Raw genomic sequence first — 23,169 nt, 5'->3', positions numbered from 1 at the left:
AAAATGAGCAAATGTTTTATGTACAATGCAGATGAACAGCTATGGTTCACCTATGGCAACTCCAACCCTGCTCCTCTGGGCACTAACACGCACATGTGCACGTACACACACACACACACACAATCTTTATCTATGATTGGCTCCTCTGTTTCTCCCCAGCACTTGGGTTTCTAAGTCATTCTTCATCTTCTCCTTTAAGAGCAAATTTGGAATGACAGAAAGACAGCCAGGAAGGCTGAAGTCCATCATCCGGGGAATGACTTGCTGAAGACTTAAAGAAACTTCAAGCCCTCTTTGTGCAGAAGCAGAAGTTCCGACTTCCATCATCTCAACCCTCCCCAGACACATCTCCAAACAGCTCCTTCTGCCCGGGTCCCTGACTCAGGTAGGACTACCATCCATTCAGATGCCCAAGCCAGGAACCTGGGATCAGTCATGATTTTTCCTTCTCTCTAGGTTGGGACTAAGAATGGGACAAAGGAGACTTTCACATGTATTAAGTAATTTAAGTGACAAAATTTTTAAAAAGCTAACGTTACTTTTCTTTTAGTCAAATGTCTACAGGCATCAAAATGACCTGCACTTCAAAATCAAAATGTCCTGCTTCTCTCTCCTTGGTCCCCCACATCCTGCCTGTGCTACCTCCTAAGTCCCTCTTAAGTCTGTACACAGTGCTCCATTCTCTTCAGCAGATGAGTCCTTTCTCATCAAGGTGACTGAGCTGCCTCTTATTACATTTCCAGACTCCAAGGTTAACCCCCCTCCATGGTCAAGCACTGGGCAGGCCAGGGAAGCAGAGGGCACATGCCCAGCCACACAGTTTCCCAGAGAGCAGTATTTTGAAACTGCCAGTAACTGCCTCATACAGAAAATCAGCCCCTTACATTGTCACCACAAGACAGGGTAAAAATGTCACTTTTAATTGATCAAATATGAAAATAAAGAAAAACTATAACTATATGAATAAAACTATTCTGAAGGGAAAAGACCACTCGCGTGACCAATCACCGTGGGGCCCAATGCCTCACCCACATTTTGGTTGGCTGCACCCCAGTCTGTTCTTCAGCAGGGCATCTCTGCCCACATGTGGTTCGTAGAGTTGGTGCTCTGTAAATTCCAGTAGAATGCATGAGGGACAGACAGAGGTCAGAGCATGTGGCCAGATTAGAGACATTTGAAAGCCTTCTCTCCAGAGACAGCTCTTTTTTCAAGAAAATTCTAATTCTAGAATGTTGGCTCAACCCACTGGATAGAGAATGGGATGGGCACATGGTTGGATTCTACCTCCAGCCCCTCTGGAAGGAGAGACCATAGAGCTGTTTCTTACCAATAGACCGTAAGTGGAAGTGACGGGTGACTTTCAAGATGCAGAAGGGTGGCTGTGCCCTCTCCACAGGCAACTCTTCCTTGTATGCTGGTGGGAAGACACTCAGGCGACCCGAAGCCACATCGTTAAGATAGCAGATTCACAGCGCTAGCAGATCTGGATTTTTTTTTAAATTTGTTCCAAATAGTTCTACATGACAGCAGAGTGCATTTCAACTCATTGTGCACAAATGGAGCACAGCTCTTCATTTCTCTGGTTGTACACCATGCAGTCATACCATTCGTGCAATCATACATGTGCATAGGGTAATAATGCTCATCTCATTCCACCATCTTTTCCATCCCCACCCCTGCTCCTCTCCCCTTACCCCCTCCCCTCCCCTTGCGCCCCTCGGCCCAGTCCAAACTTCCTCTAGTCTTCCTTTGCCTCGCCAACCATTGTGGATCAGCATCCACATATCCGAGAAAACATTTGGCCTTTGGTTTTTTGGAACTGGCTTATTATTGGAACTAGCATGGTATTCTCCAACTCCATCCATTTACCTGCAAATTCTTGAGTCCATGGATCACAGATATCCACACAGGCTTACATGAAACAGAACTCATTATGGTGTGAAGGCGCTGCGATCTCGGGGTTGTCCCTTACAGCTGTTACATTTGCCCCAATGCATGAGTGGAGACGCTGAGGCCAAAATGGCAAAAGACAGGCTTGAGGCACTGCTGAATTCTGACTGTGATGGATGTAGAGGGTACAGAAAAGCACTTGGGAGTCAGAAATTCTTTATTTGACTCTCATATTAGCTATATAGCTGCAGTCAAGTTATTTAATATTTCTGAGCTTTGATTTCATTAATAAAAATTATATAATAATATGGTCCACTTCATAGTATTGGTTATAAAGATTAAACATGTTCAAGAATCTAGAAAGTTACAAATGTCACTGGCAATCATTCCAACAGTTGACCCATAATGCTTATTTTAAATTTATTTAATAAGAATGAATGAATGGATGGATGAATGATCTATCAGAGAGTCACATGCTGCTTCCAACTAATAAAGAAAGGACTAAAGTGCTGGGTGCTGTGACGCACACCTGTAATCTCAGCAGCTCAGGAGGCTGAGGCAGGAGGATCACAAGTTCAAAGCCAGCTCCAGCAAAAGAGAGACCCTAAGCAACTCAGTGAGACCCTGTCTCTAAATGAAATACAAAACAGGGCTGGGAATGTGGCTCCGTGGTCAAGTGCCCCTGAGTTCCATCCCTGGCACCCCGCCCCTCCACCAAAAGAAGAGGAAAATAGAAAGAAAAAAAGGACTAAAGTGATTGCTGTGGTTGGGATGTGGTTTGTCCCCCCAGGGTACATATCTTGGAAGTGTGGTCCCCAGGGTAGCAATGTGGAGAGGTAGTGCGGAGACTTGAAGAGGTAGGCCTAGGCAAAGTCCTTACGTCATTGGTGGTGCTGCTTGTGGCATTTGCCTAGCATGTGAGAGATCCCAGCCTTGGTCCCCAGCACCTCAAAAAAAGTTTTTTCAGAAAAATAGGATTCGTTTTTCAGCAACTTCTTCTACAGCCCCAGAAAGCCCTTCAGATAGTATTCCAAGCCAAAGAAGGCTGAGGCAGAAGGATCCTAAGATGGGGGCCAGCCTGGGCAACTTGGTGAAACTTTGTCTCAAACTGAGAATTTTTTTCAAAAAGATTGGGGATGAAGTTCAGTGGTAAAGTGCCCCTGGGTTCAATCCCAATACCAAAAATAAATAAATAAAATCATGCCAATTTTTCCTCAGGACTTCACCTGAACTCTGGAAAACAAAACAAAACAAAACAAAAAAACTCAACAGTCCCAAAATTTTTCAACCTTACTCAAAAGTATCTTTGATCCCTGTAACTTCCATCTTTCACAGTATTATTCTTCTGCTCAAAAATCATTAGTGACTAACTTCCCATTCTGATGAGAATCAAGTTCAAAGCTTTAAACTTGATAAATTGATTAAGAAAACACTATCTGCTATAAAAATAAGCCCCAAATTTAGAAATTGATATACTGGTCAAGTGAAGTACAAAATAATGACCCCGAATTAGCAGGCCGTTCTCTGCCTAGTGAGATTCAAGGAACCATGTTTCTCGCACCCAAGAGTTCCAATAGGGTCTTGCCCTGGCACATTCTAGGCAAAGTCTCTACCCCTGAGCTGCATCCCCAGCCCTTTGAACTTTTATTTTGGAACAGGGTCTTGCTAAGTTGTCCAGTCCAGCCTCGAACTTACAATCTCCTTTCTAGGCCTCCTGAGTCGCTGGATTAACTGGCATGCACCATTGCCCCAGCTTGGCGCTCTAATATCTTTAACAAGTAGCTTTCAAGGTCACTGCACTTAAGATTGTATGCATCAATCTCACAAGGAAAGAACATGAAGGATTTCCCTTGAGGAGTTTCATAGGCCAGACCTGGGAAGTGGAACATGTCAATTAAAGGAGAAACTAGAAACTGTGGTGCAGCTCTGTGTTAAAGAAAAAGAAAGAAATGGTTATGATAAACAAAGCAGGCTCCACCTCACTTGGCATTCAAGATTCTCTACAACTCTGGTTTAAATCCACCTTTCAAACTTTATCTGCCACCATCCAGCCTTGGCTATTAATCAGCTTTGCTGCAATAAAATCCAACTCCAAAATCTTAGTGACTTAAATAGAGATTTATCTCTGATTTAGGTACAGGTAGGCTGTGGGTAGGCTGCAGCTGTGCTCTATAGGTCTCATCCCAGGACACAGGCAGAAGGAGAAAACCTCATGTGCGATATACCCATTCTCGTGGCAGAGAAAAAAAGAGGAAACTCAGGTGCTGCAGATGAGTCACATCTGCTCCATTCCATCTGCCAAGACATGAAACATGACCAAGCCCAAAGTCAACAAAATGAGGCATATTACTCCTTCACAAGAGATACTGTAAGTCACACGGCAAAGGGCAGAGGAGAGGGGACATAATTCCAAACAATATCAATCTACTACCTCTGACATCTACCACGTAGAGTACATGGCAGACGTGACTAATTAATCCCAGCACTCTTTCTTTTATGGACCCAATACCTTTATTTTATATATTTATTTTTATGTGGTGCTGAGGATCAAACTGAACCCAGTGCCTCACACATGCTAGGCAAGCACTCTACCCCTGAGCCACAACCCCAGACCCAGCACTCATTTTTCAGAAATCTCAATACAACATCTTAGGCAGTGATTACCAATAATCTGGGTTTTTAAAAGAATTTAAATTAATATGCTAATTTGTGCACCTCTCTAGACTCCAGTTAACACTATCCATTCCCATTCCTGAATCTTTGCCCTTCCCGGTCCCTATCTTGCCAAACTATCCAAATCTAATCTGTCCTTCAATATCTGCATTTTATATTCCTTCTTTTAATAAAATTTATTGACTATCCAGCAAAGTACCTAACATATTTGTTAGGTAAATCTGTTTCACTTTACCTTGTGCCTTGCACTGAGCACATAAATGCTCAGTGAATACTTGTTGCCTGATTAACTGTTCTTAGAGCAATGGGAATTAAAAACACATACCAACCAGGTGTGGTGGCATGTGCCTATAATCCCAGCTACTCAGGAGGGTGAGGCAGCAGGATCACAAGTTCAAGGTCAGCCTCAGCAACTTGGGGAGACCCTGTATCAAAATAAAAGTAAAAGAGCTGGAGAACTAGCTCAGTGGTAGAGTTTGCCTAGCACATGAGGCCTTGGGTTCAATCCCAGCACCACAAATCAATCAATAAATAATAACACATACCAGAACTTCTTGGGTGTGAACACCATACACTGAATACTTGTGCTTGAGTCCTGATTCTACACCCTAGGCAAGTCACTTAATTATACCTCAGTCTCATCATGTGTAAAATGAGGATAACAATAGGGCCTACTATGAGGCCTATTAAACAAATTGCAGGCATCCAATAACTAGGTTGCTATTATTTTAGCTCTGAGATTGGGGGTTTTGTTTGTTTCTGTTGTTTGTCACTGTAGTTTGTTTTTTACATGTCTTTAAGTGGAAAGGGAAAACTATGAATCCACTTGAGTCTTGGGTCCTTGAACAGGCCTCATTCTTAGTAGTCCTCAGGACTTCAAGCATCTCCTCATCCAGCAGCCTGTTCCCTAACTCGTAAATCCTAATGACAGGGACACCTCACCTTAAGGCTTGTACAACCCAGTAAACTCTTAAGTGCTTGGAGATCTTCAGATGGAAGGCACCAAAGGGCAGGCACCAGACACCCTATTCAGTGATAAAAGAAAAAAACACTACCAAAAAAAAAAAAAAAAACTTGAGAAAGGCAGAAATCCCATAAGTTAGTGCAGGAGAGAATTAAAGCAGGCAGCTAGGAAGAGAAAAATCAATCCTTAACACAGAGAGAGGGAGAGAGACAATTCTGAATGCTTCTGACTAAAGGCTTGCTAGGAAGTGGACAGGGGGAAAGGATGCCCAACTCTTTAATGCAACTTGAGGTGTGGGAGGAGTGTAAATCTTTCACCTCTTATACATAAAAACCAGAGCTATGACCTGTATTGTTATCCTAATTAATTTAAACCAGTTAAAAGGCTTGGGCAAACAGGCTCCTGTAAGTAGCTTGTTTGTGAGTTGTGACAGATCCTGAATTATACCAGTCTCCCTATTCAATGTCATGTTTCTCATTCCACAGCTCTCATCACCACCTCAGGCAATACATCCTCTTCCTAGGCCCAGAAGCCACTCTAGGGGAGCCCCACTCAGGTGTGTGAGTGCTGTCAGGCCCCTTGGCACAGTAACCCTCGAGTTGCAAGAAAATGATCAACAGTGTAGAACATAAAGTTTTTGTAAGATGTGTCCCTGAGGTTGAAGCAAAGAAGAAACTACTGCCACATTTTTAGTTTGAAATGGTGAGTGGCAGTGGTATAATGTCAACATAGAACAAGGATCGGGACAATTCTAGTCGAAGTTCTACGGTTTCACAGCTTTGACACTTCAGACCAGCTTTATTTTCTGCCTCTGTAAAGTGTGCATAACACTAGACCTATCTCACAGGTGGTTGTGAATACAGAACAAGGAAGGCGCCCCGGAGAGCGTGCTGCCCATAGTACAACGACAGGCAGAACGCGGCAGAGCCCTAAATCTTTCCCCAACACCACCCTCCCGTGAGCGCTACGAACCAGAAGCCACCAGTAGTGCAGCCTGCCCGCTCCTGAGGAATCCTGGGCCGTGAAGTCCTTTGATGGCCACACCCTCGCGGGCGGTCACGGAAATAAAGACTACGCCTCCCAGGAGGCCGCGCGGAGGCCGCCGCGCCACCGCCCTCGGCTCCGCCCCCTTGAGCGTGGCATCCTGGGATGTGTAGTCCTAAAAGCAGCAAGCTTAGTTGTGACCAGCCGCGGAAGAACCACACAACCCAGAAGTCCTCGCGTCCCCTCTTCCCCCTCCCCTCCTGGAGTCGGAGTGCTGTTTTTGTTGTTGGTGAAAGGTGAGGGAACAGCTGATCGTCTGTGGGGTAAGAAACTTGGCCTAATTCGGGGGATGGTCTTATGGTTGCGGGGGGCCGTCATCCCACTTTCCAGTCTGTGAAAGGATAATCCGAGGGAACCGTAGAGGGGGATGCGGGAGCGTTTGGGTTTTAATACTTTACGTATTGGAGAAGCCACCCCCACGTTTTGGGTCTTCTTGGTTTCAAGGGGCCCCTGAGCAAGGGGTGCCTCCTCTTTGTCCTCAGTCTCTTTTCAGGCCTTCTTTATAAAGCTTGATCCACTTATGGGAAGCTTGAGGGGGCCAAGTTTTTTTTACTTATTCCCTTCCAAGCAAGGTTTGACCCTCACAAACCCCTTTCTCACCCCAATCCAAAGGCCTTTACTACGCAGAATCTCCGAGGGGGAAAACTTCCAAGTTGTAAAACATCAAGGAACTCTAGAGCCCTACAGAATGTAGGGATAGGGTGCGCGCACGCACACACACACCCATATTCGTGTGAACATCTGAATCTAGCCACATATACTTTAGATGCCCAGAACTTTCAGACAGTGAGAATGTTTGCAGCTGTTATTGATCTTCTTTGTGGGGAATGTTGAAGGCTTCCTCAGGCATAGATCTTTGGGAACAGTTCACACTTCCATCCCCCTTAGAAGTAGTGTATTTGGAGAAAATATGGATTAGTTTTAAACAGGGATTTTTTTGGAAAATCCAAAGAAACTACATTCAATCCCTATTTTAGGGGAAGAATATTCACCTTTTTGTATTGCTGACCCACCTTTCCTTCTCCACTGAGTTTCTGTTTTCAGTCTGATGTGGGTTTGTGGTGTTTGGGGAATGCACATGACTCCTAGTGATGGCTAATTGAACACATCAGCTGCAACTGACCCGAGGCAGATTAGTGGGCTGGAGAGAAGAGATGAGAAGAGGGCTGGCTCACAGCCCTTGGTTGAGGAGTTCCATGGATTATTGTTATTGTTATCTTTCCTCACCCCACCCCCATGTTTTCCAGTTAACTCTTCCCAGCTAACTTGGAACATCCCTTCTTCCAAATCCCATCCCATAACATATCTTCAACTACCAACGTAGACAGATGACAGGTTCAGGCACTTAGAATCTCATCTAAGAGGAGCAGAGAGAAAATGGAGGAGGAAATATAGCTGGGTTAACATCAAATCAGATCAGTATGTTTTCAGTCCTGTTGCAGGCAAGATCTGGAAAGAAGAATAATAACACTTAACACTAAATACTAATACTTAATACTAAATATACATTTCCCCTTCTCAAGGTCCCTTACTTCCCACTCTTCAGTCTGTCCCCTGCCCAGGGGTGAGGCTTTCCTGGCTCTAAGCCCCCACATTCCATCTCCCCACACCACCATGTTCCTGCTGAGTGTTTCACTCCACCCTTGAAGCTGCCGCCTCCAGAATTCTTGACTTCCTGGAATAATGAAGTTAAGGGACAGAACCTGTCTTTCCTTATCCTCTCCTTGCCAGTGTTTCTTGGCTGAGAGAAGAAGCTTTTTGCTTCCCTATAATTCATTGGGGTAGATAACTCAGAGAGGGGAATGGACTGAGAACTCAAGGGCCAGGCCTCTACTGTTGATCCCTTAAAACCCCCAGCCATACTCCAGCTCTAAAGACTCAACCGTTTCCTTTAGAGATTAGTTGCTTCTTTCAGGGGTCGTAATTCATTCCCAGGTACAGTTGCGTCAGCAAGCTCAGGAGTAAGTAAGGAGACCTGCCCAAATGAGAGAGCCCCACACCTCAGGTGGATTTTGAATTCAAGAGCCAGAAGGTGTGGGGGGTGGGATGAGGAAATGGAGACTGAGTAATCTGGAATGCTGAAGGAGGTTAAGTGTCAAAAAGAAGGGACTGAAGGGGAGCACCTGGGATACTGAGTCTTGGTCAATGAGGCAGTGAAAGGGGAGTAAAAATTATAGACAACTGAATTCTAGGAAGGGCTTGAGAGCACAGAGGGTATACAGCATGACGCAGGGTGGGGACTGACTTGGAAGGCCAGACCTATGTCCTAGAGATTAAGAGTGATATCTTCAAAAGGTCCCGTAGCCCTCAGGGGCTGGAAACCAGGTATACCCTCACCTCCAGGTATAGTGGCCGGGGGTTGTGGCTGGGTGTGTATGGAGCTGGGGCGAGGGGAGTAGAGTGGAGAGATTTTTTCAGCTCTTTCTTTCATAGGAGAGTGGTTATCTTGAGGGAAGGATGGAAGAATCATCACTAAGCCGGGCACTATCCCGGGGAGGAGTCAACTTTCTGAATGTTGCCCGGACGTACATCCCCAACACCAAGGTGGAATGTCACTATACCCTCCCACCAGGCACCATGCCCAGTGCCAGTGACTGGATTGGTATTTTCAAGGTAACTCTGAAACCCCTCTTATCAAAGGTTTATAGGATATGGGTTGATTAGAATAAGGAGAATGATGAGGTTCTTGGATTCCCAATGTTAATAGGGAAGAAGAGAGAAGGATGTCACCAATGACAGAGGCCATCTTCTAAGCAGAACTCAGCTTCTCTCCATCTTAACCTTCCTCTCTCCTTACACAGTAGTGACCCCCTACCCTCACCATCTCTTGTTATCTTCACCACTGTAACACCACCCTACACCCTGCTCCATCCCTCAGCCCCTCCACCATCCTTAAATGGTAGTTCCGTTACCATACCTGTCTCCCACCTTGGGCTTTCACAGGTGGAGGCTGCCTGTGTTCGAGATTACCACACATTTGTGTGGTCTTCAGTGCCTGAAAGTACCACTGATGGTTCTCCTATCCACGCAAGTGTTCAGTTCCAAGGTATAAGGGAAGATGGAACTGGGAGGGAGGAGCCCAGGGAATAGAGTTTGGGATAAGGTGTTGGGCTCAGAAATGTGAAATGCACAGAGGGCAAGGAAAGGTGAATGCAAATAATAAGAATCCAAACCACATGCCATGGCACACGCCTGTGACTAGTCCCAGCTACTCGAGAGTCAAAGGCAGGAAGATCATTTGAGCCCAAGAGTTTGAGGCCAGCCTAGCCAACTTAGTAAGACCCCCCCATCTCAGAAAGAAAAGAAAAAAGAAAAATACTCTAATGATAATAGATGTAACAGAGCTCTCAGAATAGAACCAAGGACTTAGAGACAGAAGGATCTTTAGAGGGCATCTGATGCCATCACCTACCCAAAGAAAAAGCTCCTCTTATGGAACTAGAGGGTAGGGAAGAAGGTGAGGTAGATCATGTATTGAGGGAAGGGTAGTCATAAGATTCTGAAAGTCCTAGGTTCAAATCTCAGCTCTAATACTTACAAGCTGTTCAGCCTTGGACAGATTACTTACCTCTTTGTACCTGTTATTTTAACAATAAAAGGGGATGCCTGCCTTATAGGCACAATATGAAGATTTAAAATGATACAGGTAAAACTGTTAGTGCAGGGGCTGGAGTTATGGCTCAGTGGTAGAGCACTCACCTGGCACATGTGAGGCACTGGGTTCAATCCTCAGCACCACATAAAATAAATAAGTAAAATAAAGGTATTATGTCCATCTACAACTAAAAAAATTTTTTAAACTGTTAGTGCAGTGTTCAGTACAAGGTGGGCACTCAATAAATGGCAGTTAGCATTATGATGATGATTATAGCAGGCAGTGGGCTTGGGAAAGAGGAAGGAGAGTGTTCCAAGGAACAGAAATAACCTTGGGAAGAGAGAGGAGAGAGATGGTATATGGGCTAGAGAGCAAGGGGCTGGAGCCACGAACAATGGAAAATGTGGTACATTAAGTGAGGAAAGGACCTGCAGAGCACTTGAGATCCTGGATCATACTGGGGTTCTGGGTCCACTCTTTTTCCCACAGCCAGCTACCTGCCCAAACCAGGAGCACAGCTCTACCAGTTCCGGTATGTGAACCGCCAGGGCCGGGTATGTGGGCAGAGCCCCCCCTTCCAGTTCCGAGAGCCACGGCCCATGGATGAGCTGGTGACCCTGGAGGAGGCTGATGGAGGCTCTGACATCCTGCTGGTTGTCCCCAAGGCCACTGTGCTTCAAGTGAGAAAAGAGCAATAGACTTGTTCATGGGCAAGGGAGGGGAGGACAGTGTTGCAAGAGGCCCTTACCACTTGCCTCTCCCCTCATTTATGGCCTCAACTGAAAATCTCACTGAGAGTTTTAGAGTCTACTGTCAAGAAAATTTCGGCCTCAGTAGGGATGTGTGTAACTCAGTGGACAGTCTCAACCTTGACATAGACGTGGATGTGTGAAGTAGGAAAGCAAGCCACTCACAGGCCATGTAACTCAGGATTTCATAAGACTTTTTTGAGTCTTCCTTCTCTGAGCACTACATCCTGCCCTAGGCCCTAGAGGAAAATCCAAAGGATGGAGGGAGGCTGCTCCAGGGACCCTTAAGAGGCAGGAAGGACGAGGCAGGTGAGCAACCAGAGCAGATAGGAGTGCCCAGACCAACTCCATCCAGTACTAGAGTTGCTGACCATGTGTGGTTCTTGGTACATCAAATGTGATGACTCCAAGTTGAGATATAATCAATTTTTTAGTATTTAAGAAAAGGAATGTAAAAGTAAAAATAATAATAATAAATAAATAAATGAAAACAAAAAAGGATTAAAAAAATAAAAATATATTTAAAAAGGAATGTAAAATATCTCAATAATTTTATACAGATTACATGTTGAAATAATAGTTTGGATTTAATTAGATAATGTAAAAATTAATTTACAGTTACTTACTTTTACAGTTGCATTTACTTACTTTTTAAAGTGACTGCTAGAAAATTTAAACATACATATGGCTTGTATCATTCCCAATGGCCAGATAGAGAAGAATTAGGGAGCAGGGCAGATATTATCCAGAAAACTTTCCTGAAGGAAGGCAGGGGCCAGGGTAAGGTGGGGAGCACGTCTATTCCCCAGATGAGAGGAAAGCACCGAGGAGGCTCAGAAGGTGAGTGTGGTAGCTTTTCTGTGATTTAGATAAACCCTCCTGCCCTCTAGAATCCCAAGTCTAACAAGTAAATGGAATCACACCAAGAGCAAAAGATATTCACACCTCACCTAGGTCAGAGGTGTGTGAGCTCCTACTTGGTGTCTGTTTTCACAGTCATTACTCTTACAACAACCCAAATTAAGGCGTTACTTTACAGATGGGGACACAGAGGCTCAGAGGAGTTCAATAACTTGTTTGGAGTCACACAGCTAGTAAAAATTGTATTGGAGATTTGACCCACGTGTGTCTAACTCTAGAACAGATAGGGTAAACTTAGGGGACCTGCCCCTCTTGTCTGTGCCTCAGGCTAGACAAGGGATTCCTATAACTGCTGGGTGAGGAAGGCACCAGACCTGGGGTGGGAAGGTAAGAGGGATGGCAGAAGAGTGCTGTGACTGGTGTGTCTGAGTGGGTGGTGGAGGGACTCTGCAGCCTCCCCTGCTCACCCCTTCATGGCTCATATTGACATGGCTTCCCAACCCTAAAGTGCATCTGGGGAGTGAAGGGGCCTTATAATGGGTGCATTGCAGGCACGCCCTATTCTCATTCTGCTCCCTGTAGAACCAGCTGGATGAGAGCCAACAAGAACGGAATGACTTGATGCAGCTGAAGTTGCAGCTGGAGGGACAAGTGGCAGAGCTGAGGAGCAGAGTGCAAGAGCTTGACACAGCTTTGGCGACTGCCAGACAGGAGCACGCAGAGCTGACAGAGCAGTACAAGGTGGGAGTTGGGCCTGGTCAAGGGCTGGACCTGGCTGCTCACCAAGCACCCAAAATTGGAACCCAGTGACGAGAGGGAAGGAGATGTTGGTGGGCTTTTAAGATGGTTCTGACATTAAGAAAATAGGTTTAAGGGTAACAAGTGGGTTTAAACTGAAATACAAGAGATATGTTCCAAATATGTGTTAAGACTTGGTCCTTTGACCTTGGGAATGTAAGGTGGAGGCAACTGTATTCCTAGGTAAGGGAATATCCTGTACAGTCTCTTTCTCAGGGAAGGTGCTTGAATGGAGGTGGGAGTAGTTTAACACTTGTGTATTCCTCCTAATCCTTCATCCTTTTCTTTGAGAAATGAGTCTCAACTTCCCTCTTCTGTGGGAACCTTAATTCCAGGGGCTTTCCCGGTCCCATGGCGAGCTTACAGAAGAGAGGGACATCCTGAGCCGCCAACAGGGAGACCATGTGGCACGCATCCTAGAGCTGGAGGATGACATCCAGACCATCAGTGAGAAAGTGCTGACAAAGGAGGTGGAGCTGGACAGGTTAGGGGACCTCTCTGCCCCTTTTTATGCCCTTCATTTCCTGGGACCCCCCATCATCTAGCCTCCTGTGACAGGCAGGCAAATCTCTGTCTCACCTCACTCAGAGTATTCTATCTAGCTCTCTTTCCTCTTTCCTAATGCTATTCTGTATTCACCATTTTCAGAAATGATTATACTTACCATTTAATTGTGCAGCAAAAGCTAAGCAAGAGCTCAGAGTGGAGGATTTGGAAGAAGAGAATGGGTAGAATAGTCAATGCAAGATAAGAAATGATGGATTTCAGATTTTACCACAGGAAACATACTTAGACTGTTTGCACTTAAATTCTAGAGCTAGTGATCCAGGAATGTGGGTCTCTCCCTTTAAAAAGAGTAAAAATCCTAGGGGGCCGGGGATTTAGCTCAGTGGCTGAGCACATGCAAGGCCCTAAGTTTGGTCCTCGGCCCCTGATTTAAAAAAAAGAGAAAGAAAAGCATAAATCTTAGAATATTAGCATTGGGAGTAATGTAAGGTACGTAAGAGAAGGTCACCCTGAGTAGATGGTCGCTTTCAATTTTGGACAGCTGTCACTTTAATCTTGTGCATAGAACCAAACTCTACCTTCCTCTATCCTACCAATGGGTTAGATCTCTAGAGCCACATAGAATAAATGTTTCTTCTATCAGAAAACTTATTTCTACCAAATAGCATAAGTACTGCCCATTTTTCATGTTTGTCCTTTAAATTTTCACCACATTAAATATGCCAGTTCTTTCATTGATTAAATATCCTAATTTTCTTTCAGTACTGCTAAATTTGATTTTTTAAAACTCTTTAAAGGAAAGAGGTGTTCTGCCCAAGGCCCAGAGTGATAAATGAATTAATATGAAAGGCTTCTTTAGGATATACTAGTGTTGCCTTCAGGTAGATGTCTATGTTCTCAGGGACCTTCTGGACCAGGGGTCAGCAAACTGTGACCCACATGCCAAATCTAGCTTTTAACACCATGCTTATTTACTTTCTGTATATAATGACTGCTTTCACAGAATGATGGCAGAGTTGAGTAGTTGCCAAAGAGACCACATGGCCTGCAAAGCCTAAAGTGTTTGCTATCCAGCCCTTTACCAAAGAAGTCTGCCAACTTCTGATCTAAAACAAAAGTTTATAATCAATAGTGACTGCTCTTGATCTAGAAAAGACTGGATTCTAGTCTCTCAATTGAGTGAAAACAGGGAGCCATTAGCAGAACGTTCCTGAAAGTGATACTTAAAAAAGAAAAGACAATGGTTTATTTCTCGATTTTGCTCAAGAATCCAAGATATTGGGTTGGACTTAGAGCTGGGACCTTTGGTTTGGGGACTTGAGCATCTAGAGCCAAATGGAGCCAGGAGCACGGGTAAAAGAGTGCAGGACAGAAGTGTGGATCCTTCTCTGGATGACCAGTTGATCTGCCATGTCATTCCCCACTCACAGGGTTAGAGACACAGTCAAGGCCCTGACTCGGGAACAAGAGAAGCTCCTGGGGCAGCTGAAGGAAATCCAAGCAGACAAGGAGCAAAGTGAGGTAAGCCCAGGCTCAAAGCTGGTTTGCTTTCTCAGCTGTTCAACCTGTATGAATGGAGCCCAGTCTGAGTGCTGGGATAAAAATGTGAAGAAGACCCTGTGTGCACTCTATTCCAGAACATATTACCACACCCAAATTGAAATTAGTGAAAAGTGGAATATAAAGAGTGTCACAAGAGGGCTGGGGTTATGGCTTGCCTAGCATGTGTGAGGCACTGGGTTTGATTCTTGGCACCACATACAAATAAATGAATAAAATAAAGGTCTATCAGCATCTTAAAAAAAAAAAAAAAGAGTGTCACGAGAAATCTAATATAGTATTGTGAGGCTCCATAGAGGTGGATGAGAGCATATCTTAGAAACACTAGAAAAGGCTGTTAAAAAGAAGTCATGAGCTAGCCTTGTATTTCCAAACCTTCTTAGCTGAGGAACCTCTCTTCCCCATCCCCTGTGAAGTTTTACATCTTATGTAGAACCTCACTGAAAAAGTAAAAGTAACATTGTATTACTATAAATTTATTTCTTATGAATTTAAGCATAAACAATTTATAAGACAGTGAAAGCAATTAAGTAATTTTTAATTTTTTTTTAGTTGTAGATGGACAGAATGTCTCTATTTTATTTATTTATTTATGTGGTGCTGAGTCTCAAACCCAGGGCCCCACATATGCAAGGCAAGTGCACTGAGCCACAACCCGAGGCCACAATTAAGCGGTTTTGATGGATACCAAACTTTGAAATTAGGGATTATGGATGACTGCTCTGTCAGCTTAGCACCTAGTGTATTTCTGTATTTTGTTTTGGTTGTACAATATTAAGAACACCTTGAGTCATCACACAAGTAGGTGTAAGTGGTAACAGTTTTTAAATTATTCACCTTACAGTCTCAGTTTACTCTTCAATTCAGTAGAAGATAAAATAGAAATTTTATTCTGAGGTTTGTAAAAAATGAATTAACCTAGAAACACATATTGATAGATTGGTGATCTTCAGTGTGTTAACTTGTGAGCATATGTGCTGTTTTTAAGCATAATTTTTAAAAAGAACAGTTTGGGGCTGGAGTCTTAACTCGGTTGGAACGCTTTTACATAACATATCAGGCCTTGCATTTCATCCCAGCACTGAAAATAATAATAATAAGTTCAAACCAAATATTTGCAGAACCCCTCAATTGCTTCCTGAGAATTTTGAACTTCTGTAGTAGATGGCTTGAAAACTCTTTGCTCAGCAGTGAAGAATATGTAGAAATTGAGCAGCCAGAGATGAGAGGGAGACCACTCTAGGAGTAGAGAGAGAGGAGCAAAGGCTTAGAGACCAGGATACATACTCAGGGCAGGTAATTGTGTGAGTGAAGAGTTTGAGATAAGGCATAGGTCAGATTGTAGAGGGTCTTGAACTTAGACTTAATTCTTTAAGCAGTGAGAAACATTGGTGGTTTTCAAGCAGGAGTGACATGTACTTAAATAATCATACTTAAGATTAATCTGGGGGCTGGGGAGATAGCTCAGCCGGTACAGTGCTTGCCTTGCAGGCACAAGGCCCTGGGTTCGATCCCCAGCACCCAAAAAAAAAAAAAAAGGATTAATCTGATTGCCTTGTGAAAAATAAACTAGTTATGAGGGTATTCAGTCATCCAAGTGTAAGAACGACTAGAGCCTAAGCTAACTCGGTTGCAACCGTAATAGAAAAAGAGAGCAAGGAATGGTGGCACCTAGAGAGAGAACAGAACCATGCATGGCACTGAGGTATCCAGCCTGGGTGACTTGGGAGTTAGTAACTTAGAAAAAGAGTAGAGAAGACTAGAGCTCGGGTTGTGGCTCATTAGTAGAGCGCTTGCCTGGTATGTGTGAGGCACTGGGTTTCATCCTTAACACCACATTAAAAAAAAAAGAATAAGTAAACAACAAAAAATGAATAAATGTATTATGTCCATCTACAACTAAAAAAAATGTTTTTAAAAAGAGTAGAGAAGATTAGGGTGAGGTAGAATATGCTGAGTTTAAGGGGCACGTGGAACATTCAGACTGGGTTTTAAGTGGAAAAGCAGGACTGGGTTGTGTGGCACACCCCTGTAATCCCAATAACTCAGAAGTCTGAGGCAGGAGGAATCAGGCCAGCCTCAGCAACCTAGTGAGTCCCTGTCTCAAAATAAAAAGGGTTGGGGATATAGCTCATGGTAGAGCACTTGCCTAGCATGTGTGAGACCCTGGGTTCAGTCACTAGTAATGCGAGCACGCACACACACACAAGGTAAAGTGAGAAAGCAGAAGTGAGACGGGGGATACCTACATGTAAGATCCCAGGTTGTGATGCTGGATACCTTGTTTGGGAGCTGGAGATTGAATGTTCAAGTTCAAGTCCTTATGAATTGAGAACCAAGCAGGGCTAGCAAGAGCTGAGCACTTGAGTTTGTATATAAACTCTAAGAAATGGAACCTTCTCTCATCACAGTGACAGAGCTTACCCTCTCCCCATCCATCCCAACACTTAGACCCCTTTCCTTACCCCTTTCCACTTCCATCAGGCTGAGCTCCAAGTGGCACAACAGGAGAACCATCGCTTAAATGTGGAGCTGCAAGAGGCCAAGGGCCGGCAGGAAGAGCAGAGTGCTCATGCCCAGAGACTGAAGGACAAGGTGGCCCAGATGAAGGACACCCTAGGCCAGGCCCAGCAGCGAGTGGTAAGTGAAGACCCCCAGGCAATAGGAAGCAGTTTAATTTCCAAAAGTTAGTTGTAGAAAAGTCTGGGTTTCCAGAGAAAAGGGGAAGGGACATAGCTAGACTAAACAACACAGTCCTAAGCCCTAATACTAGGAGTGGGGAGTGGGGACCTGGTTCATAAATGTTTCCAAGGAAACTCTGACCTCCATCTCCTCCTTTCTCCTGAGGCTGAGCTGGAACCCCTGAAGGAGCAGCTTCGAGGAGCCCAGGAGCTTGCAGCCTCAAGCCAACAGAAGGCTGCCCTTCTTGGGGAGGAGTTGGCCAGTGCAGCCGGAGCCAGGGACCGCACCATAGCAGAGTTACACCGCAGCCGCCTGGAAGTAGCTGAAGTCACCGGCAGGCTATCTGAGCTCAGTCTGCACCTGAAGGAGGAAAAATGCCAGTGGAGCAAGGAGCGGGCTGGGTTGCTGCAGAGTGTGGAGGTAGAGGGGCAGGGGGACCTGGCAGTCTCATGGCTACTGCCCCCACCACTATGGGGATTCCTACATGTGGTCAGACCCTCTGGGAGAATCTTTGAGTACCTAGGGATGAGGAGGGGCTTGGAAGGAGACAGAAGTATACTCTGCTTTCTGGGCATGATCCAGCACCAGGGTACCCAATCCCAATCACCATAGGACCTACCTTAGTTATCTTCCTTGGTACAGAAACATTTACTGCCATAGGTACTATGCCCTGCCATAATACCCGTTCGCAGTCAGCATAGCACCTTGCTGTCACATCCTACCCTGCATTCAGTGGAATATAGGAAAAGAGGAAGGTAAGATGAGGAAGTCGCTCAACCATTCCATTCAACAAAAGAAGGGACACAGTAAGAGATGATGCTGTTGCCAGTGGCATCCCTTCTCCTTCACAAACTTCACCTCCCATTCCCTTTTGACCATCTCCCAGGCAGAGAAGGACAAGATCCTGAAGCTTAGTGCAGAGATCCTTCGACTGGAGAAGACAGTTCAGGAGGAGAGGACCCAGAACCAAGTGTTCAAGACTGAACTGGCCCGGGAAAAGGATTCTAGCCTGGTGAGGCACCTGACCACCATGAGCCCCATCATGTGTCCTCCTGAGGCATTAGTTCTCCTTCACTGTCCTGGGTGTGGACTCAGACATGCCAGGTGCATGCTTCTTTGTTGGGTGGCACCTCACTTGCAAACCTCCCGGCCCTCCTTGATTTGAATATGCAGTGTCTGCTCTTGGTACACATCTGGGCCTATTAAGGGTGACTAAGGGGAATTATAGAGTGCTCCCCTGGTATGACAAAGGCCTCTGCACCCCAGACTAGGGCAGTCTTCCAAGTCCACACTCAAGAAGCAGAGATTAGGACTCAGACTGAGACTCTGTGGCCAAAACAAGGGTCTCAAAGAGGAAGAGCATTGTGTGTGTCAGAGCAGAGATGTGGAGAGACCTGGTTCTAGACTGTTGGTCCAGGTCCCAGAGGCTAAGTTCTTGGATTCACATTCTAGGCTCCAGATTCTATCTCGTCCTTTACCCTCAGGTGCAGTTGTCAGAGAGTAAGCGGGAGTTGACGGAGCTGCGGTCAGCCCTGCGCGTGCTCCAGAAGGAAAAAGAGCAGTTGCAGGTGGAGAAGCAGGTGAGAACCATAAATCAAGTCTTCTGGATGCCAGATCTGAAGACTCGGGGGCTTGAAACTCTGTATTTTATTATCAACTCTTGGCTTCGAAACTGAAATCTTTTCTAAAAGGGCCCAGAAGCTAAAAAGGAGACCCAGGCTCCTCTTATTAAATGACTTGGCAGGGCAGGGGAGGATCGCCAGGAGAAGAGAGGGATGTCAAGGGTGAAGGGAATGTCCTAGGTAAAGAAATCTAACCTAGGTTACCCCACCTGTGGTGAAGGCACCTAATCCCGAGGAGGGAGGAGTGCATCTTGGGGCCAGCAGAGGCCATATAGGCCATTAAGAGCAGCATCTTTAAAAAAAAAAAAAAAGAGCAGCATCTTCCCAGCCTCAAGCACCTACCTGCCTCTTTCCTCCCCAACTCCAGGAACTGCTCGAGTACATGAGAAAGCTGGAGGCCCGCCTGGAGAAGGTGGCAGATGAGAAGTGGAATGAGGATGCTGCCACAGAGGACGAGGAGGCCACTGCTGGGCTGAGTCTGTATACTCCCCATCTTGGGACCTCTCTTCCCCATTCCTCCTCCCCCTGTTGAGGAAGGGAAGCGCCGTGTGACCCTCTGGGAACTGCCTCTGCTTTTTACATGTTTTGCCTTCTTCCTTCCCAGACCCTGGCACCTATTTAGTTTTACTGTCCCTCAGAGGAGATAGAGCGGATCTAGCCCTCTAACAGTGCATCCTTCTTGTCTCCTCTCCAACAGACTGCCCGGCACCTCTCACAGACTCAGAGGATGAGTCCCCAGAAGACATGAGACTACCACCCTATGGCCTGTGTGAGCGTGGAGACCCAAGCTCTTCTGCTGGACCCCGAGAGGCTTCTCCCCTGGTTGTCATCAGCCAGCCGGCTCCCATTGCTCCCCACCTCTCAGGGCCAGCCGAGGACAGTAGCTCTGATTCGGTGAGCAGTGAGGGGAGTCCGAGCTGAAGTTCTAAGAAGGGGTAGGGCCACATACACCCAGGAGTCCCAGCCTGTACAGCAGGAAGTCTGTGCCACAGGGGGCTCTTATGTTTTTGTTTTTGCAGAGCCGAGGAGGAACCCAGGGCCTGTTGCTTGCTAGGCAAGCACTCTACCACTGAGCTACATCCCCAGCCTCCAGGGCTCTCTTTTGTTCTCAGGGGAGAGGAGGCAGACCCAGCCTTTTTTCAAGGCCACCAATGGATACCACCCCAAAATCCAGTCCAGCCCAGTCCTCACTTCTAGTCCCTACTGCTCCTAACCACCAGATCCCATCAAAACGCCTCTCCTGCCTTTCTCTTCCTACAGCCCTCTGCCCACTGTCCTAGCCTTGGCTTCTCTTCCCTGACCTGTCCCAGTGTGCTGCTCCCCCACCTTGGGACACCACCCAAAACCCTATCCTATCTCTTTGGTGCCCAGGAGGCTGAGGATGAAAAGTCAGTCCTGATGGCAGCTGTGCAGAGTGGGGGTGAGGAGGCCAACCTGCTGCTTCCTGAACTGGGCAGTGCCTTCTATGACATGGCCAGGTGAGTGCAGAAGAGGAGGACACAGGGAGGTGGGAGGAAGTTGGTGGGAAAGAGCGACCATGTGACTAGTCACCATTCCCTGCTTCAACCTTTCCTTCTTGGCCTCAGCCAAAAGGAGGAGATACAGGTGTGGTTGACATAGAAAATTACCCAGTGCTGGAATCCGGGTACTTCCAGGTAATCTCTCCCCCTGCCTTAGCAGTGCAACCAGGGGCCCTGCCTTTAACTGGCTTCTGTGTTGTTCTAGCACCATCTTCCGTGGAGCCCAAATTGCCCTGCATTCCCTCTCTCCTGCCCCTACCCCTTCCCCAACCACCAGGTAGGTACCTAGGCTCTTTGGGAGAGGAAGGGAGGTGATCAAGTTCCCCAGGGATAGGAGCAGTAAGAAAGTGGGATCAAGCATCTATTTTACTATACCTGAGATGTTGTCTCTCTTCCCTGACTTCCCTGGGGAACTCTTTGGGAGGGGAATCCCCAGGGATGGGGGTTTCAGCAGTCAAATTGCCCCCTTCTGCCTTCCCTTTTCTTCCCTGGGTCAAGAGGGCAGAGTGTGGGGAAGAGAGATTTTATCATCAAGCCCCCAGCTCTGCCTGGATATGAGATGGGCTTGGGGCAGGGAGGGGGTGATGCTGTCATCCTTCTCTGCTGGAGCAAGAAGATGAAGGACGATGTCAGACTCATTTTCAGCCTCATTAGGCAGCAGACGGAGATGGAGGGAGGAGAGCAGGAGGTTGGGGGATGGGTCCTGCACTACAGAGATCAGCGGGGCCTCAAGAAAGAGGCCATGGGGATCTGGAAAACTAAGGCATTCACTATCATGGGGAAAAAGATGCCCTAGGAGAGGCTGGGACAGAGAACAACCAGGATGCTGTGTTAGGAGCACGAATATCTGGGGTCCTGCTCCTGAGGTCTGCAAGTCACAAAGGCAAGAGAGTACACTGACCCTCTCCTTTTCCCCTCCATCTCTCTTTAGTGGCTTTACTGTGGGTCCCCTGTCAGAGGCCAGCACCGGAGGCCCTGCCACCCCCCCATGGAAGGAGTGCCCTATCTGTAAGGAGCGCTTCCCTGCCGAGAGTGACAAGGATGCCCTGGAGGACCACATGGATGGACACTTCTTTTTCAGCACCCAGGACCCTTTCACCTTTGAGTGATCTCTCCCCTTGCTAATATATGCACAAATATACACTTACACACACACACACATGCACACACTCATGCACAGATATACACTTGGTTCTCATGCCTGTGTTCCATCACACTGGGCTCCATGATATTCTGTTCCCAAAGAACCCCTCCTGTATGCCCTGTTTTCATCCCAAGCTTTCTAACTTCATCCTCTCCTACCTGGCCCTTTTGTCCCAGGCAGGGGTCCTTCTGGAAGCAGTGTCTGCATTTATCCCCTGAAAGCAGTTTTAGTGGAACCAAGATGGAGAAGACCTCCCCCTCTGGGAATGGAATCATCCACTGCTAGCCCTGGTGGCTTCTGGTATTTGGAGCCACCACACACATGCTCATACACACTCCCCTCTCTGCCCCAAAGCCAATTCCTGGGGCACCCCACTTTCTCTTATTTGGGGTTTATGTTTGTTTACCTGAGTTTTCTCTGGGGCCTGTATACAGGCAGCATGGATATCATGACCTCTTTGGGTCTCAGCTTCAGTGGTTCCTCTTTCTGTTCCCCACTTACTTCCACACCCCATCCCAGCCTTTTCCATAGCCTTAGATATCAAGTTTGGAGGTTCATTTTGTATTTTTAAGGATTTTCTCTCCTGCCACCCCCCACCCCCACACACCCATATCTTTACATGGAAAGAAATAATGTATTTGTGCCTTCTGTGAGGGATGGGGGAACGAGCGATCCCAGGTGCCCTCATTTCCCGGCCTCTCCCCCTTCTCAAGGTCCCCACAGCAATAAAACTTCCTCCTCCCTCCACACCCTCCCCTCTTATATGTAGTTTGGACAAATATATTTATATGATATGTGTAACCGTTGTCATAAAATGTGTGTTTAATCTGAGGTGTGACTAGAGCAAAGAGGGTCCAGTCTGACTCCTAGACCCAGGGGGGAGGGGGCAGAGATAACTGCTGAGCAATTATCTTCCCACTGTTCCTCCTAACACGCTGGAGCCTGGGGGCTAGAGGCTGACCACCAGAGGAAAGAGGAGGAGAAAGAAACTTTGTCCCAAAAGGGGAGGTCTGTTTTGGATCACAGTGCAGAGGGGAGGGGGCAAATTGATGAGTCTGGGCTCTGCTCAGGGTGTAGTCTCAGTTGGGGCATGCCTGGGGAGCGGGGCCAAGGTTTCCACTGCTCACACCGTAGCAGCCATCCTGTGCCCCGTACCAAAAGACAGGCATTACTCCCGTCAAGAGGGAACATCACTCAGTACTCACCTAGTAAAAAACACCCTGAGCTCCATTCCTCTGAAGAAAATTTTCTATTCCTCCCATCCCTGCCTCTCCCTCTCCCTCTGTTGCCATCCTCAACACCCGTAATGCACTCTCTGACTCCACAGTCACAAAAACACATTCATCCACTCTAACCAGCTTCATGAGCTAGACACATCCACAGCATCGTAAAGCATTTATTAAGGACCTGCGTGCTCACCAAGGCTCTCAGCGGTGCCTGGTGTGAGCATGTATCCATGGCCCCCTTGTTCTCCATCCCAAGAGCTCTCTTATCTGCAGCCTTCCGTTCCCTTCAGGGCTCCTGGGTGGACCACCCCCACCATTCCCTCTTTCCATCTAC

General features: G+C 46.4%; 1 protein-coding gene across 1 annotated transcript; it reads left to right on the top strand.

The window, feature by feature from the left end:
* Positions 1-6,699: 6,699 nt before the first annotated feature.
* Positions 6,700-22,410, top strand: CALCOCO1 (calcium binding and coiled-coil domain 1). The gene is given in 17 exon segments (XM_079140858.1): positions 6,700-6,834; positions 9,005-9,184; positions 9,515-9,617; positions 10,656-10,846; positions 12,359-12,517; positions 12,910-13,058; positions 14,512-14,602; positions 17,126-17,281; positions 17,489-17,743; positions 18,210-18,335; positions 18,808-18,903; positions 19,313-19,429; positions 19,431-19,540; positions 19,542-19,608; positions 19,612-19,839; positions 20,317-20,423; positions 21,397-22,410. Coding segments are annotated over 16 exon segments (2,289 nt in total). The 5' UTR covers positions 6,700-6,834; positions 9,005-9,028; the 3' UTR covers positions 21,575-22,410.
* The last annotated feature ends 759 nt before the right edge of the window (positions 22,411-23,169 follow it).

Source organism: Sciurus vulgaris (genome assembly GCF_902686455.1).
Source record: "Sciurus vulgaris genome assembly, chromosome: 5".
NCBI classification, from domain to species: domain Eukaryota; kingdom Metazoa; phylum Chordata; class Mammalia; order Rodentia; family Sciuridae; genus Sciurus; species Sciurus vulgaris.
Note: the sequence above shows the minus strand (reverse complement) of the source record. Positions and strands in the feature narration are given on the sequence as shown.